General features: G+C 42.8%; 1 protein-coding gene across 1 annotated transcript in view; it reads left to right on the forward strand.

Moving 5' to 3' along the window:
• Positions 1 to 6,589: 6,589 nt before the first annotated feature.
• Positions 6,590 to 19,558, forward strand: part of LOC126982750 (transcription initiation factor IIA subunit 1-like) — a gene marked incomplete at its 5' end in the record, with an annotated part of 38,984 nt that continues 26,015 nt past the window's right edge. The window contains 4 exons of the mRNA XM_050835074.1: positions 6,590 to 6,893; positions 12,470 to 12,657; positions 17,054 to 17,164; positions 19,000 to 19,143. Of these exons, the coding sequence (XP_050691031.1) occupies positions 6,590 to 6,893; positions 12,470 to 12,657; positions 17,054 to 17,164; positions 19,000 to 19,143 (747 nt within the window). The remainder of the gene's footprint in view (positions 6,894 to 12,469; positions 12,658 to 17,053; positions 17,165 to 18,999; positions 19,144 to 19,558) is intronic.

A 19,558-nucleotide genomic window follows, 5' to 3' on the forward strand; every position in this document is an offset into this window, starting at 1 on the left:
AATGGTCGATACAAGGTTCTCTCATCAATAATCTTTCTTCATTGATAGCCTTGCAAAATCAAGGAGAATTGGACTTCTTAAATTTTTTATTTACATTACTATTTGCAAAGTACCTGCTTTGGGTGTATCAGTCTCGCCTTCGACGAAATTTATCAAAAACATTAGGACGTCAAGCAACTGAACAGAAAGCGTAGCATCCACCGTTTGATCTCCGTGGGCGACAATGGCTTCCGCTTCCATTGTTACTCTCCGCCCTCATCCTCTGGCCTTTAACTTCATCGCCTTTGACCTGCCAACCCTCTTAGTAGCAGCAGGCATCCACCCAAGGTCTTGGTTCACCCCACACAACAAGCAGTAGTCAATTGAGGGCAGGGTGTAACATTCTGGAAGGGGAAGTCAGGGACCTCACTGAGACACAAACAGCTTGCAGTTCTAGTGTTGTTGGGGGGGGGCGGGGTCAAGTTGCTTACCGCCCTGTTTTTTTTTTAAATTTCGTTGGAAGGCGAGACTGATACACCCTAAGCAGAAACTCGGCAAATACTGTAACATAAATAGAATTCTTTAAAAGTGACGGCGCCGCATTCAGGAGTACACGAGTTCAATCCCCGCCCGGTGCCACCAAGCTGGGATTTTTCAGCCGCCGCCGAGTGGTTTAAAACTACCCACATGCTGTCCAGAAGACCAACTTTCAACTCGGACTCTAGATTCTAGGATTAAAGATGAGCTCCGGGAGGGCAGCATGAGCCAATGCAAGATGGCGCCACTATAAACACTCGCCTGCGCCAGAACGGGCTGGGCCCACCATCAGGCCCCACCTGGAAGAAGCCTTGGGCCAACCATCAGGCCCCACCGGGAAGAAGCCTACCGGCGCAATAGGCCGCGACGTACAAAAAAAAAAATTCTGCTTGATTTTGCAGGGCTTTCATGCAAGAAAGATTTTTAATGTGAGAACCTTGCATCAGTCATTTATTTTCTCGTTTACCACTAAATAAGATATTGAGTATGATCAACTACATTTTTATTGACAATAGTATCACTTATTGTATTGAAGTGTAATTGTTACAAGTCCCAATGAGACAGGTAATTTATGATAATTGAAAGAATAATTCAAGCTTCGTGAGCACAAGGACTTAGTTGCTGGTGACACCTGCTGGCTGGCAACTCTGAATATACCCCACTGAAGTATCCTAAATTAATCCAAAGAAAGGTACCTATTTATCAGAGTTGACCCGGTAGCAGCGGGGATCATGTTTCTTAATGGTCCCTCTTAAGCGAGAAAAATGAGAAAAAATCATCACTCACACAAACCATTTCATAATATATATCAAAGCATTTGTGATCAGTTTATGTATCATCTATTTTGGGGTGTTTATATCATGGCACAAATTTGGCCCGTCGCTGCTACCGGGTTAACAAAGGGAATAAACTGCTGCTATTGCCTTAACAAAACATCTTTGCCCCGAAATTTTTAAAACTGAAATACAGTAAAACCATGACTATGGGCCGCTTTCACAGTCATTTTGTTTGTTTTGATCGTTACCAATGGTGGTTATCGCCACTATAGTATTTCCATGTAAAACTGGCCAAAGGGGTAGGGGCTGCTGCGGGGTTAGCCTAGCCCCGCACTTTGCCACACACTCTCAACACCTCTCACTTCCTCTGCAGCCGCCACTACCCCATAGGCCTGTTTCACGTGGAAAACTATAGCGTTGATTGCCGCCATTAGTAACGATCACAACAAACAAAGTGACTGTGAAAGTGGCCCTATATAGCCTCTGTGTATCAGGTAATCCCAAGTATCCTGCAAAACTTTGGCTGGACAAAAATAGAAAATCATAAAATTTACAACAATCTGACTGGCATATTTTTGTCTTCCACCTCTATGCATTCAGCACTGCACCCCTACCTACAGCACTCCATCCTCAACACACACTGCCCCCAACCAGCAGATCAGTTTTCTCTCTCTCTCTCTCGCTCTCTCTCTCGCGGTACAGTTTTGGTCTCCCCACCATGCAAAGGACATTGCTAAATTAGAAGGTGTTCAGTGTCGGGCAACAAAAATGATCCCTTCCTTGCACAACAAATCTTACGAAGAAAGGCTTTCCACCCTTAACATATTCTCTCTTGAGAAACATCGCCTCCGAGGGAAACTGATCGAATGTTTCAAAATACTTAATGGTTTCACAAATGTAGACAGATCAACATTGTTTGTTATCGATGACACTTTGCCTATGAGGAACAATGGCGTAAAACTCAAATGTAGACAAGTAAATTCAGACTGCACCAAATTTTTCTTCACCAACGTTGTAGTGCGAGAATGGAATAAGCTCCCACCGTCAGTGGTCCAGTGTAACACGATTGACTCCTTCAAAAACAAGCTCGACCATCACTTCCTTGAACTTAATATTAACTAGAGTTGAAATGCAACATTTTGGATCCATCTGATTAATGTAGAATCACTTAGGTTTAAGGACAGACCACCTAGTCTTTTTTTTTTTTTTTTTTTTTTTTTTTACGTTGCGACCTATTGTGCCGGTAGGCTTCTTCCTGGTGGATCCTGATGGTCGCTCCAAGGCTTCTTTCTGGTGGGTCCTGACGGTCGGCCCAGCCCTTTCTGGCGCAGGCGAGTGTTTATAGTGGCGCCATCTTGCATTGGCTCATGCTACCCTCCCGGAGCTCATCTTTGATCCTAGAATCTAGAGGTCGGGTTGATAGGTGGTCTTCTGGACAGCATGTGGGTAGTTTTAAGCCACTCGGCGGCGGCTGAAAAATCCCAGCTTGGTGGCACCGGTCGGGGATTGAACTTGCGTCCTCCTGAACGTGGGGCCGTCTCGCTTTCCATTCGGCCACCGTTTGATTTTCTATGTAAATCTCTCTCTCTCGTGGCACTCCACAGGGCCCTCTATTTTATTACACATGCCTATACAGACGTTCCCCAACTTACAAACAAGTTACGTTCCGGAAGACTTCGTATATTGAATTGTTCGTATGTTGTTATATTGCTATTTTTCTATTGTTACGATTTTTATTATTATTGCTTGCTGCTTCTTAGCACTGCCATAGAGTAAGACAAGGAGCACAAGGGACTTGAAGATCCAGATCTTTGTCCTTCTGCACAGCTATTGCAACGCCATATACTCGTGTTGAGCGAGTCCATAACACCGTGGGCCAGACCAATCCGTCGTAAGACCTCCTGACGAGACTCTCCGTTGTTATGAACTACGCTACTAAGATACGTGAAACTTTCTGAGATCTCAACGTCCTCGCCACACACATGAACAGACTGTACTGTTTTATCCAGCAAGCCTCCAAACACCTGTACCTTGGTCTTGGCCCAGGAGAACTGAAGTCCCTAGGGCTTCACCTCCTCATGCAGTGCCTCGAGAGCCATCACCCAAACCTCCAGTGACTACCAGGATTACTGCATCATCGGCAAAAACAAGGTCATTGACCCTGATATTGCCAATGGATGCTCCGCAATGACTCTAGTCCACGACTCTGCCCAGTACCCAGTCCATACAAGTGTTGAAAAGTGACAGGGCAAGGACACAGCCCTGCCTCACTCCCGTATTCATGGGAAAGAAGCAGGACAACCCCCCCCACACTTCACAGCACTCTCTGTCCCAGAATACAGGCCAGTCAGCAGACCAATAGTCTTCGCAGGAATCCCTCGGAGTCGCAGAAGATCCCAGGGTGACTCACGATGCACCGAGTCAAACACCTTCTTGAGATCGACATAGGCTGCAAGCATCCCGTGTCGAAACTTGCGTCAGCGTTCCACCAGTACGCAAAGCGCTAGGATACAGTCAGTTGTTGACTTACCAGGTGTGAACCCAGACTGTTCAGGTCTGCATCTTCAGCAGTTGGCTGCGAATTCGCATCGGCAAAAGGTGGGCAAGCACCTTGCCTGGCACACTGAGCAGTGTAATACCATGGTAGTTGTTGCAGTCCTGTTGGTCCCCTTTCCCTTTCCAGATAGGGACGACCAAGCCCCTCTTCCAGTCAGGAGGAATGGTACCGGGCAATCAAGACCGCATGCAACCCATGGATCATGGCCTCACCTCCAGCTTTGAGCAGCTCTGCACTGATGTTACAGGTGCCAGGTGCCTTTCCACCCCTCAATTTTGCCACAGCCTCTGACCTCAGCCAGAGAGGGTGGACTTTCATCAATGGGTGGATCAGCATTCACCACCTGCACCCCAGTAACTGGAAGCTGCCCATGTGGAGGGTCCGCCATGTACAGCTGCTCAAAGTACTCAGCCCAACAAACCCTCTACCCATCCATGTCCGATACGAGGTAGCCGTCAGATGTTCGAATAGTGCTCACCTGAGAGGGAGAGTTGGAGCGGAGCTTCTTCAGGGCAGAGGGGGGAGGTATGTCAACCCTGTTTCAGCTAAGTCTGACAGTTACCCAACATATGCCTATAGTCTATTTCACTAAGATATTACAGGCTGCCACTCCCCCTCAGGCTCTTCAATTTTGACTGGCCAAGAGGCAGCCAATCACCACGCTGAAAAAGTTCTAGTCTGCTTGGCCCAGGAAGCTTGCCCTACGCTCACACTGCTTCGCAGTGCTATGTGATGCATAAAAAAATATGTTAACACCTCAAAATCACCATGAAATATTAACTTAGTGCAATTTCACCATTGAACATGTAAAGTGCCTAAACTGTCAAAGATTATGATGAGAAAAAAAAGCCACAAGTACAGTTATCTTGAATATAGATAGAAATGTAAACTTGTTTTTATCATATAAAAAAAATATCTTCATTCATCACAAGATATCTACGTCAAAAAAATGCTTAGTCATCTTGTGTTCAAGAATGAATGTTATAGATAATGACTCAAGGATTACAATGCTACTAAGAAAACACAGGTAGGCCTTGTAGTATTCCAGACAGTATTAGAAAACTAACAACATAGCACAGAGTTGTGATGCCAGCGGCCAAGGTGGAAGCAAACTGACGGGTTCTGCGCGGTGATTGGCTGCCACGGAGCTAATCAAAATCAAGAGATAAAAATAGGAGGCGTGGCCACCTGTAATATCTTGGTGAAACCGACTATAGTCAAGTCCAGGTATTGAAACAAAAGTCTGGTCATAAGTTACCTTGAAATTTCAGAAATTCAAGAACAAATTAGATGTTACAAGGCTCCCCCAGTACAAGGCTACACACATCACAGCAGGGCAGGATCAGACTCCATCCTAGATCAGTTGGAATTAACCTGGTATCAGCGGGAATCATGTTTCTTAATGGCCCCTCTAAGCGAGAAAAATGAGAAAAAAATCATCACTCACACAAACTATGCTATAATATATATCAACGCATTTGTGATCAGTTTATGCATCATCTATTTTGGTGGTTTTATATCATGGCACAAATTTGGCCTGTCGCTGCTGCACGGTAAGGCCACAAATTTGGCCCGTCGCTGCTGCACGGTAAGGCCACAAATTTGGCCCGTCGCTGCTGCACGGTAAGGCCACAAATTTGGCCCATCGCTGCTGCACGGTAAGGCCACAAATTTGGCCTGTCGCTGCTACCGGGTTAAAGAAGACTGGAACTGCAGAGAGAGCTCAGACCGGGGTGCAGTGCTGGATTATCATGACATTGAGGCCTAAAGTGAAAACTGCAACAACAAAATGCATATCTAGCTTCTAATTCATCTGCCTTTACCATGTTTACCAGCCACTTTCTTCATAGTTCCAGTAATTAAGTTATATCAATTGCTGAAGCAAGCACCAAATTTAAGATTACACTTGGATGAGATGTTAAATGTTTCTTAACTGATGTTGAGCATTTAATCTGTTGGTATGAATTATGTAAAGTTGCAATTCTGTTATGCCCATTTTATTTTCTTATGATTGACAGATCTGGGGTATATAATTGTGGGTCTTCCATAAGTATGAGTTTTAACCCGGTAGCAGCGGGGATCATGTTTCTTAATTGTCCCTCCAAGCGAGAAAAATGAGAAAAAATCACCCCTCACACATTCCATTTCATAATATATATCAAAGCATTTGTGATCAGATTGTGTATCATCTATTTTTGGGGGTTTATATCATGGCACAGATTTGGCCCATCACTGGTACATGGAAAAGCCACAAATTTGGCCCGTCGCTGCTACCGGGTTAAGATTTCTAACATACTACATGACAAATTCACCTCATTTTGTACTAATTATGCTTTCAAACACATGATAATTTTTTCGTGTGAATTTTTAAGCCGGTGGGGCTATGGAATAGATAGTACAGTTGTAGAAATTGCTTTTGGTCATTGAAATCTTAGCTGGAGTTTTGTATGGCAGAAAAATGTTGTAAGACTCTGGTTGTGTTACCTCATAGGTAGAGAGTATCATCATTTTCCATTTGAAAACAAAAAAATTCATGCAGTGAATTTTTGCTTTTTAATTAGTCACCAACTCTTCTTATTTCCACCAATATTAAGTATTTTTTCAATTTATAATGATAGCTTCCAAAATCTTATATTATGGAGTGTGAGCTGCAGTTGATTATCTGATTATATCTATTCTCTTGTTTGCATTAGTAAAAAGAAGTAGCAACACCAATAATGCTGTATGTTTTGTGCATTGACAGAGCAAAGTGTACAGCGTGGTGATGGACGATGTCATCACAGGGGTGAGGGAGTTTTTCCTGGATGAGGGACTGGATGAGCAGGTGCTATCTGAGCTGCGCCAGCTTTGGGAACAGAAGTTGCACCGCATGAATGTCTTTGCTAATTCTGAGCCTGGCGCTGCATCTCATCAGTCTCAAGGGCAGTCTCAACAGCAGCAGCAGCAGCAGCAGCAACAACAGCAGCAGCAACAACAGCAGCAACAACAACAACAGCAGCAGCAACAGCAACAGCAACAGCAGCAACAGACACAACAGACAGCAGGTGTGTGTTTATGTTTTAACCCGTCCGCCGCGATTGGCACGAATTTGGCTCACTGGTAGCCTGGTAACATATACTCCCAGGTCTTTCTCTGCCTCTGTGGTGGATAGTGGAGTGTTTCACATGTGGTATTGGTATGCTGGATTTCCCCTTCCAAGGTGCATAGCTTTACATTTTTCTTCATTGAATTGTAGCAGCCACTTTTTGTTCAATTCCTGTAGCTTGGTGATGTCTTCTTGTAGGAAATCCACAGTCAAGGGGTTAAGGCTTAATTGTTAACTTACTGTAAAGAGTAGTGTTATAAATTGTAGGAGTACAGATTCTTACCTCTTAAGTTACCGTTTTATTATTGCTCAAGCCATAACCATGACAGAAGTGTTCAGTCTCTCCGTCAGCAAAGAAACACTCCCTTTAGTAGCATTAACACTTCGTCTTCCACTCATTTCATGTACATCCATCCCCCTGCTGTCACATACAATTGGTTGCGAAACTGCGCATGATAGCTCAATTGAAGAATCAATAGGAATAATTCTAATTGATTACAGTAGAGCCCCACTTAGCGCGAGATCAATTAGTGCAAACCGCAATTAGCGCGAGCCACCATCTACCAAGAAAAAAATTAATTAGCGCGAAAGCCTCAGTTAGCGCGAGCAGCCACCACGACTGAATTTTGAAAATTGTGCCAAGCCGCCATGATGCTCGGCACAAGCCGCCATGATGCGCGGCACAAGTCGCCATGATGCGCGGCAAGCCGCGAGAGCCCTTACTTTAGCAGACGACGCCATGTTGATACAGGGCGAGTGCTTTGTTTACGTTGTGGATGTGGATACGGGCAACTGACCTTGGCCATGTGTGATGCACACCTGGAAAATTTAGATTTGCCGGTTGTCCAAGTGTCCTTAAGGCAGCGAGGCCGCTGATCGGGTGAGAGCCGGCGATGACGTCATCGGACTCCCAGCGAATCACAAATGTGTTTTCAGAGCTCAGCCAATCGTAGGTTTTCTTTTTTTAATGCGAGTGATTATTTTGAGTAATTATCAAACCCAAAAGTCAGACCCACGTGTGCACCAAATAATTTTTTTCATATTGGTTACTTTATTCAATTAGCGCGAATTCAGTTAGCGCGACCGCGTTCATCCACCTAATTCTCACGCTAAATGGGGCTCTACTGTGCTTGGTGTCTAATTAACCTTCATTAACTTTTTGCCTAATATGCCTCTCTTTGGGCATATTTTCCCACCAAATTGTACCAACATGATATTATATCACTCACAATGCCACCTTATTATGCTCAGCGATGGTTCGGGGCTTCGTCATGCAGTGGTTAGCACACTCGGCTCACAACTGAGAGAGCCTGGGTTCGATTCCTGGGCGGAGTGGAAAAATTTGGGTGGCTTTTCCAATACCCTACGCCCCTGTCCACCCAGCAGTGAATGGGTACCAGGTATTAATCGGGGGTTGTGTCCCGTCTCCTGGGATCTGTTCCCTTCTCCTATAATTCCTTCCCCTTCTGTCTCTCTCAGGCATATGACCACAGATGTTGCGCCGACTAAACGAAACTTTCCAACTTTTTTGGGGATTCTTGCTGGGTTACATTGTCATCACAAAAAAAAAACGGGTAGGTTCAGTTTACTTGTTAGCTTCTCAACCTTCCATGGGTGGGTGGGTGGGTGATACAAACCAGACAGCCAGTCAGCTGACAGCAACAGAAATGGCTACCAACAACAGCTCCCTCACAGTATTCCCTCAGCATTTCTTATAGGCGATCATTTACCAGCAACGGCAGTCATAGTAGCATGAAACAATCATAGAAGGTAAGAAGGTGCAGCAGAGGCGACACTGGGCACCCCAGTATGGCTATGCTGCTGCCTTGGTTTATCAAAACTGCCCCCCCCCCCCACACACACACACACACACACACGAGAAGAGCAACTGTAGAAGAGACATCAAGAAATACAGTTTTCCATACAGAAGCATAACAACGTGGAACAGACTTGACGAGGAGACTGTGTGTGCAAAAACGATTCATGAATTTAAAGCCAAACTGGATAATAAGCATATGGAGATGGGACAGCACGAGCCTAGTACAGCTCTTTTCTTGTATTTCAGAACTTGGTAAATACAGGCACAACATGCACCAACTTGGGCCATTTGGCTAACGCTGCCATCTTGATGAAAATTATTTGTTCCATTATGTGACGTTACACAATGTTTGGTGGCCATTTTTTCAACAAATTGGGGGGCAACTTTCAATGTTGTCAATGGAGAAATGCACACTTGACTGAATAAGTAGGAAAATGAAGGGAGCATCAACCAATCCTTAAGTGAGGATGGTCAATGACATAGCTCCTATCAGCTGCCGTGTACTGGACAGCCTGGGTGATTCAAATCCACCAACGCACCCAGGTTTTGTGTGTAACAGCATGTTTCAGGTGTGCGACAGCATTAGGATGGCAGCTTTTAGGGTGTGCATGACAGTAGTGAAACATGAAAGCAGAAGGTGCGATAGCAGGGGGTTAGGTGTAGTCCTATCAATCCATTTTATGAGTAGGCAAAGTTAGGGCCATATGTTAGAGCAGCATGTGACCTCAGTGCTCATTTCTGTGACATTGGCCCTTGACCCATTACTCTGAGTTACAGGGCCAGTGTGACATCCAGGATACCAAAGTATACCTTCCTTTTATGAAGTGCTCCTCCAAAATTTAGGGATTTTGGCTTAACCCGGTAGCAGTGACGGGCCAAATTTGTGGCTTTACCATGTAGCAGTGACGGGCCAAATTTGTGCCATAATATAAACCCCACAAAATAGATGATACATAATCTGATCACAAATGCTTTGATATATATTATGAAATGGTTTGTGTGAGGGGTGATTTTTTTTTTTTCATTTTTCTCTCTTGGAGGGGCCATTAAGAAACATGATCCCCGCTGCTACCGGGTTAACCTAAAATATAAATGGGATTTGCCCCAACTCCTTGTTTTCACTGTTTCCTTTGCATTTTTTATTTTAATATTTTATTAGGTGCTGTCTATAGCACTGGTAGGCTTTCTTGAGGGGTCTGTTGGGAAACCCCAGCCTGTTAGTGGCGCAGGTGAATTTTATTTATAGTGGCTGCCGTGATGTATGACTATCGCTTGGCCCATGCTACCCCCCAGAACAAAGTTGGTGAAGTTAGGATTGACTGAAGATCTGGGCAGCATGTGAGTAATCTTTCATCACTCGTTGAAATTTATCAGTGTGACTCGGTGTGACTCGAACCTAGATCCATGGGCTCACCACACCTGCATACTGACCACTCAGCCACCGCCTCCCCAGTAATACCTCTGGACATATATATAGTGATCCTAGTGGGTTTTCCATGGATCCCTGGAAATTGTTAAGTGTGAGTGTCTTGAGCACCTGCAATAATGCCTGGGTCTTCTCAATCATGTCAAATTGATACACTCTGCCAAAATTTCATCTTGGGAAGCTGAAAATCATAGATGGCAAAGTCTGGTGAATAGAGGGGATGAGAATTGTGTCAAAATTTTGGAAATCAGGAACTACCAAACAAGTGATGTGTGGGAGGGTGCATTGTTGTGGTGGGAAACCCAGTCATTGTTCTTCCACTTTCTTGGATGTCTGTGCTGAATTCTCTTCCTTGGCCACTTCAGTATTTCATAATTAAACCTGTCATTAACAGTTTGTCGAGGAAGGAGAAATTCCACGTGTAAAATGCCTTGGACTTCAAAATAATAACGATTATTGACTTCATATTGTTGTGAACTTTGTGCTTTTCTTGGCAGTGGTGAATTTGCTGTGACAGCTGGTGCTTTATCTCTGGGTCATAATTAATTCATGATTTATCACTGGTTGTGAACCTTGGTGATAAAGTTTGTCATGTCCACTTTGATCTCTTGAGTTCTGCAGACAGCAGTGTGATGTTTTCTGGCTGTTATGCTCAGCAGCCTTGGCATGTATTTTGTAGCATTGCTTCTCATAATCAAAATTTCTAACAAAATTTGTCAAACAGTTCTGTTTCTCTCACAGTCCTATTATCCATGGCTAGTTTCAAGTAGCCAGTCATACTTTTCCAGAAAAGTTTTTGTTCTGGTATTTTGCTGATATTTTCCTACCAAAATTCTCATCCAGCCTCTTTACCAACATCTTACTCTCCCTGTACTTTCCCACCTCTCTCTCACCTCCTCTGTCACATATCTCTAACACTTTCATGTATTTCTTTCTTTTCTCCTCAACTGCCTCTTTTATCTCATCCCTTTACCATGCACTCCCTATATCATGAAGACAAAACTGGGTCACAACTAGTTTAGTGGATGAGTAGACCAAACTAAGCAGATGTACAGTTGATGGAAACATGTGTTTTAAATGGATTTATGAAATAGATTTATGAAAGGAGAGGTAATTTGGTGAATAACCCACCTGCAGGGGCCTGTTGTTGCATTTTTATGGCCTTCTGTATCTTTGTATAATTTTTATTGGCAAAAAGGTACACCAGGTATTCGTTATATGCGAGGGTTACGTTCTGCAAAAAGCTTGCACAATGTGAATTCACATATATCAAACCTTTCATCCCATTAATTATAGGGGGCTATGTTCCACGACCTGTTTTTGAACCCTCTAACTATTTATTCCGGCACCATTTCACAATTGTAAAGCACTAAAGCAACAATAAAGCACATTGATTGCTTCCGGGGAGACACACCCAAATTCTACGATTTAAGCTGATAATTAGCTATCTGAGGATTAACTTTAGGATCAGAGGGAGGAAAAGGTTAATTATAGGCGAGTAAAGTGTGGGAAAACATTTGCACCCGCTGCCCTCTAGTGGGAGTCAGACACCATACTTCACCAACCAGTCACACCAGCGCTGCTACTCGCATAATAGCAAATTTTTCTTGCATAAAACGAATACTTGGCGCATTTATGTTAGTCGCATATGAGCGAATTCGCATACTTCGAACTAACATATATCGAATACCTGGTGTATTTTGATAAGTTTTGGGATGAGCCCAGAGCCAGTTACACTTTTCCAGTGCTGACTAAACATGCATCATTGTACATTGAGGCTGTGCCCTCCCCCTAAAACTTTTAAGGAATATATTGTATAAATAAAAAGTGCAATTGGAAACTGATGCTTAGGAACAAGTGTCTCCTCAGAATCAGGATTATTTATCACTGGAGTTGTTGTTTTCAGGCCCATTGATTTTTTTATTTAACATAGCACCACATTATATTAATTAACCTGGTAGCAGCAGGGATCATGTTCCTTAATGGTCCCTCCAAGCGAGAAAAATGAGAAAAAATCACCCCTCCCACAAACCATTTCATAATATATATCAAAGCATTTGTGATCAGATTATATATCATCTATTTTGGGGGGTTTATATCATGGCACAAACTTGGCCCATCGCTGCTACACGGTGAAGCCACAAATTTGGCCCGTTGCTGCTACCAGGTTAATGGGCAGGATTTAAAAAAAAAAGTTTCTTCATTATTCATCTTTTTTTAATTAAGGCACATACAGAGCTGATGTGATATTTTCTCTGTCATAGTTATACTTGTCTTTTCTCATCCCTAGGAGGAAGTCCTGCTGTGGTGACCAACTTGGTACCAGTACAGATTACAGTTCCAGCACAACAAGCTGGGGGAGTGCCTAAGGCTATTACCATCCATGTTCCTTCTAATGCCCTGGCCAATGGAGTGGCTGGTTTACAGTTACAGGCTATCCTAAGCTCTCCCACTGCTGCACAGACATTTGCTCTCGAGGTATGTATTACTGATGCTTTACCACTTTTACCTGTATATTTGTATCGGGGGGCTTCGTGGTGCAGTGGTTAGCACACTCGGCTCACAACCAAGAGAGCCCGAGTTCGATTCCCGGGCGGAGTGGAAAAGATTGGGCGGCTTTTCCGATACCCTACACCCTTGTCCACCCAGCAGTGAATGGGTACCAGGTATTAATCGGGGGTTGTGTCCCGTCTCCTGGGGTCTGTTCCCTTCTCCTATAATTCCTTCCCCTCCTGTCTCTCTCCAGCATATGACCACAAATGTTGTGCTGACTAAACAAAACTTTCCAAACTTTTGTATATTTATAGATTTACCCTATTCTACAGTGTAAGAGGCACACTTCTTTTAATCAGGTCAAGGGATTTTTAATCCTCACTTCATCCCATACACTAAATAAGAATATTTTCATACCTTTCAACAATATGCAATAAGGACTAGGAGCAAGTGATAGATATTTACTCATTCCTTGGCTTTTTTCTCCTTCATATGGTTAAAAAGATTGGTTAGTACAGTTAACACCTATAGAATGGTGTTGCATTACATTCAAAGGTGTAGAGTCAAAGTCAGAAGTTGAGGAGCCAGCTATTTTTGGCTGGAGTCTAAGTTGGAGTTAGAGTCAGTAAAAATATCTCTGACTCAGACTCCTTTGCATGATCAATTCTTTTGCAAAGTATGTGAGTGCACTGCCAGGCCAGTGTTGCCATTTTGTAGTAATTCCCATAAATTTGTGGGGGAAATGAGCTTTTGTAGGAGCTCTTGTGACAGAACATTTCAAGGAAACAATTTGTAGAAAGTTTTTGTGGGAATATTGATTTAACAAGGATTTTTTTGTGTGTGGATATGTAATATTTCAGGGATGGGGATGGAGTCGGAGTTGCAACCTTAAAATTTCCTGGACTCAGAGAGTTTTTAAAATTCAATTCCCCATCCCTGGTTGCATTACAGGATCCTTTCTTTAAATTAAATCATGTCTTACCAACAATATTAGACACATCTATAATTGACACAATAGAAGATTTTTCCTTAGTGCAAAATAATTTTGAATACAAATCTTCAGAGGCAGCTGATGGTATTCAAACTATGAAGAGTGAACATCTTAGAGCTGGGTACAGCTCAGCATGTTGGGGGTTGTGCACTCTAGTATATATCTCTATTGCTATAGATTATTTCTTTGCTGGTCTCTTCTTACATCCTCTTTGGATGATTCCAGTTTTTGGTGAAGGGGAAAACAATGAACATTATTGAAAATTACATAAATTCTGATAGATACATGCAGCCTCTGGGAACACTCATGGATAGTTTTACCAAATATGCATACTTAAAGGGACAATTTTTAGGTCCCACACCCACCCTAGACAGGTAAGCATTGTGTCTCTTTTTTGTTTACATCAGAATTGATGCTAAAATATTGATTGTATTGTCAATGACTTTTCTAAGGCATTTTAGTGATCACTCATATATCTGGCAACAAGTACAGGACAACAGGCAACATGTACATGTGACAGGAAAGGGATCCATAATGTCATGACTTCATAATATCAACATTAAACCCACACACCATCAATGTCATGCAGAAGATTCTTTGCGTTTCTTCAGAAGTGCAGAGACAAGAGACATGGCACTACCATCTCCAAAAGAGAAAAAACTGTTCATTGTGAAAATTCCAAAGCAACAGCTGGGTGGCATCAGGGACATTTACAGTGACTTAACCCCTTTGCGCCGGATGTTCAAAAAGCCCGCCTGGCTGATATACGGCGTGCACGGCCGTGCGTGGTAGCACGTGGGAAACCTGAGCCGGCATGTATCTGCTTGTCACCTCCGTATATTATGCTGCTGAAAGCCCTCATTACATGTATCCTGTATTTGCAAAGCAGCATACACGACGAGTCAACATATACCTGCTATGCATAATATAAATTGCGTCAACGTGAAATAAAGAAAGGGGAGAAAGGGGCAAGGGGGAAAGAAATAGAGAAAGCAGATGATTGTATAGAGGAGGAAGAATGTCGAGAAATTATCAGCAAATACAACTCTGTTATCATCAGTCAGAGAGCTGCCAGATACTCCTTTGTCATCACAGACAATGTATGTGTGTGTGTGTGTGTGTGTGTGTGTGTGTGAGAGAGAGAGAGAGAGAGAGAGAGAGAGAGAGAGAGAGAGAGAGAGATAGGCAAGGAGTGGTGGTGTTGGCACCTTGGTGTCTGGGAGAGAGAGAGAGAGGTGGGCGAGACGCACCGTTGCCAGATTATCGTACTCAGAGCCTCGTATTTACCTATTTCTGAGCCATAGCAATTGCCAAAAGACACCAATAATTAATTATTTTACCAATATCTATTTATATAGGCAGTTATTGGGGTCGAGGAGGCAGTTTTTGGGTCGGAAATCGGCAAAAATAGGAGGCTGAATACGGCAATCTGGCAACGTTGGCGAGACGTGATGGCGTCGGCGCCTCAGTGTCTGAGAGAGAGAGAGAGAGAGAGACAGCCAATGAGACTTCCTAATTTTAGACACAAGGTGGGAAGAAGGCGGTGCATACTGTAGCTCATTTTTTGTGATTGGTGGGAACAAGGATGGTGGGAGGAGCAATAGGATTTCAAGGACAGCATACGGCGTCTTTACTTAGTAACCAACACAAAGTACGGGACAACTCAATAGAAGAAGAAACAGAATAGAAATATGACGGCGTCATCGTATATGCTACTGGGGCTTCATGACGCCTACGTAGGTGTCATCGTATTGAAAGGGTTAACAATGACTATGACGCTGGTGTTGTATAATTTTTTCTGACATGGGCGACGAGCATGACGCCAGCGCCGGAGAGCGAGAAGCTCTCTGGAAATTGAATGCCGCGCATAACTATGTATATGTCGATGGTAAGTGACTAATTAGCACTTCTTTTGCCGCTTAGATGACTCCGTGCTAAAAATAGTCTACAGTTCCTGCCTACGCATCATGGCATCTGCAGAGCAATTATATTCCCTCAGCCGATCTGTTTCGGCGGTCTTCCTTTAGTTTCTGCTCGTCGTGTACGTGCTGAGCGTAGTCGTAACACCTCCGCTGATTTACCTGATGTTCTAGATGAACCAATATCTTGTTCACAGGAGTGTTCAGAGGAGAAACAAAGAGAAGTTGTTTTGGGAATCATGAATCATGGAAAGCCAAATGGTCCAAATTATTAATATTATTTTTCATCAGAAAACAAGGATGCCTCAAGGATATAGGAGAAGGAGGAGAGAAGGCAGAGCAAGAGTCACATGGCTCCTCATGCTCCCTCCCTCATGTAATGGAATTTTTAATTTTTTTTTTTAATTTAGATAAGAATGTGAATGAAATTAGTTAGTGGTTGAGGATGAGGAGCATGCAAGCAAAGACTTAAAGAGAAACTTAAGAAGACTTAGAAGTGATACCAAGGTATCAAGTTAACAATTAAAGTTTTTTTGTGTATTTATTTTTTTTCTGATCTTTAAAAAATAAGTAGTATAAGTTTTTTACAATTTTTGCAAGCAAACCAACCATGACCAAAAGGTGCAGCCTAAAGTTGATAATAATCTAACTTCATAATACAGGTAACTCTCGATTTACGCGAGTTTTCTTAAAATGACGCGGGTCCAAAATCCAAATAAATGGTTAATTTACATGTTTTTTCCACTTACACGCGATATTTTATGGAGTGGTCACCATATGTCTCACGCAACTGGACTCACATGGCGCCGCAGCCACACAGCTAAGCTCAGTTCTTCCCGCGCGCCACTTGAACAACAATAAAGTACCCACGCTGCCACGCTACTCAACAATAGGGGTGGGCAGGTACCGGTACTAACGGTACCAGCTATATGGTATGGTACCGGTACCAGACTGCTTGGTACCGATACCAATTCTAGCCAATCGCTCATGGTGTCCCTCATTTCTTCCTCACACGAGTGAGGCTGAGACTGAGTGCCTGAGTGGATATCTCGGTGATATGGATATTATCTCTCTCTCTCTCTCTCTCTCCACTAAATGAAGTGAATATTTATTTTTCGACAGAAACCTACCTCTTGTTTGATTTACATTGTTTTTTATTTAAACGACCTCTTCAAGGACGCAATACTCGCGTAAATCGAGAGTTACCTGTATCAGTAGCTTAGTCTTAGTCCTGTGTTATGGCAGTCCAGCTCATGAAAGATTATAATATTTAAGGTTTGTCGAGTAACAGATATGGTTTGAGGTGAACGGTAGCTCTTTTTATTGTGTATGCAGGGTCTAGGAAATCTTTAACAGTTTTATTTTTCCAACTTTGGTTTAATTTTGTGTACATCCTATATGCCAGTGCATTGTATATGTTGGTAAATATTTTTTATCAGTTGCACCTACCAATTGCACCATTTTGTTTCAGGCTAGCCGGGCAGCAGAAATAATCCAGCGCAAGCTGAACCAAGCCCTTGAGGAGAATGGTATCACCCTCCCACCACAGCTTCAGCAGTACAACCAAATTGCCACTACCCAGGTAATTTTTCCTTACTAGTTGAAGCGAAGATGTCAAAAGAATTGAAAGATCTAGGGTATGTTCTAATAGAGAGTACAGTGAACCCTTGATATAACGGACTAATTGGGGGGGGGAAGTTATCAAGACACCTCTCAGGTCGGCAGCCAGAAGGGGAATCCTCCCTAGGGGAAATTGTGTTCCCCCCCCCAGGCAGGAACTCTGAGGCACTGTTGTTGAATGCCATTTTGAATTTTGAATTTTGGGAAAAGATGTGTGTTGTGTGAATGTAGTGTGGTGTAGAAAGAGAGAGGATCTCTCTTTAGAGAGCATGCTGAACTACTCTTTGGTGTTGATGAGACAATAGAGAAATGGTTAGTGAGGACATGGGAAGGGTCTTTGGAGCACTTCAGCACCTTCCTCACTTCCCATATATACCTCACCGGGAGTGGCTTGCGCCCGTTTATTAGGTGTCTTCCTACCTACTCCAGCATATTTTCCATTACATTTACGTCCTGGATTGATGCATAAGACTTTCTTGTGGTGTAAATACGTTCTTAATTTAAATGTGAACCACAAGGATGAAGATATTTCATCAGGTGGGCTGAAGAAGACTACAGTAACCCGAGGATGGGACAGCAGATAAAGGGAGGAGGGCGAGGTGGCTAGCAGACGATATTGTAGTTACCGGGCTTGGTTGGTTAAAAAAAATATTCTAGGTCGGTCCCTGTAAATTTCTCACCGTCTGACCTTGTCCGTTATATCCGAAATCCATTATAAGTGGGTCCATTATATCGAGGATTTACTGTACATACCGTATTTCACGGCTTATAAGACGCACTTTTTTTCCCAAAAAAATGTCCCTGAAAATCACCCTGTGTCTTATAAGGTCAAGGTTCAACTTAGGGTCACTGGCTATTGAAGTTTTAGTACAGCAATGGCACTTAAACTGCAAACCTCTCCGCAAACATAAACAAGGTGGCAATCACTTTTACAGCAACAACGGCAACTCTTTTCTAAAGTTACAATGTATAACAGTAGTACTTACGGTACCACTACTTCATATGACACCAGCCAGGAAGAAAATTAAGTGACAATACTTGTACCTAAACAAACTAGTGGACGGTTGTACACCAAACCTGACAACATGCGCAAGACACACTACGTTTCCTTAGTAGACAGGGATCATTGAGGTAAGACAGACCTTTATCATAAAACTGTAACTTTGTTGGACTGATAAACACAAACAATACATGGATAATATTGACGAGATATTGAGAAGATAGATTATTATTGGATATTTACAAGTGCCTGTTTCTCCATTTTGCACTTATCGTTTAACATTCTTACTTTACACACACGTTCAACAAACACTGAAGCACACTCAAGTTTGAAATTTCACACTTCTTTATGTTTTAAAAATGTACTAGAATATTACAACAACTATTCTTATGATGTAGAATAATAATAAAGAAATATGATGCATAAACTTTATACCCGTTACCCCTCTGAATGTCACTGTCTCCACCATGTTTGTTTACATCTCCAAGCAGTACCCTCGAGTCTATAAGCAGGACCAATTCTGGTAGGCCCCAGCAAATATTAAGGGTTTTAAATGTAAAGTATTGGGATTTGATAATGATCTGAATACATGTGAAACTTTAATAATGACCTGATAGTGGGGAGGGCCACGAATGTCAGGAGAAAAATCTTCACCTGACACTCGTGGTTCAAACCCATTTATATTTTTTTCAAATGCCTGCTGAAACTGAGGGGGGTGTCTTATAGCCCATGCATCTTATAAGCCATCAAATTCGGTATAACATTATTGCATTTAACAATAACCTATCTTCATACAGGTGGATGGACCTGCTGATGATCTGTTGGAGGTCCCCAGCTCATCATCGCATTTAACTCAGCCAGCAACTGTTCCACCACACACTGTCACCGCTGATAGAAGAACTATGGATACTATCATCTACAATAGATTAAAAGCTACTCAGGTTAGTATATTGCATATCTGGCGCTGCACACCACCCTTTCATCCTTCCTGCTCCAGTATGCTCTACTGTGTGCTCACAGTATCATCTTGCACCACCACCTTTGTTGTCACCTTGTAAACAGACCATGCCCACTGAAATTATTTTCTTGTGTCACACCAGTGCATGTGTGCGCACACACAAACACACACACACACACACACCAATAGCAAAGAGTGACCATGCGGTTGTGGAATTTGAAGTAACAGAAAAGAGAAGGATTGACGAAAAAAGGATCACAAAATTAGGAGGAGCAACTACTGTAAGGCAGACTTTGTTAGCATGAGAACTTTTTTTGAAAATGCAGATTGGAGTGGGCTGTACAAAGCCAAGAGTTCACAGGATAAGTGGGAGGAGTTTTTAAAGATATACAAGGAAG

Source organism: Eriocheir sinensis, chromosome 51 (genome assembly GCF_024679095.1).
Source record: "Eriocheir sinensis breed Jianghai 21 chromosome 51, ASM2467909v1, whole genome shotgun sequence".
In the NCBI taxonomy this organism is placed as follows: Eukaryota; Metazoa; Arthropoda; class Malacostraca; order Decapoda; family Varunidae; genus Eriocheir; species Eriocheir sinensis.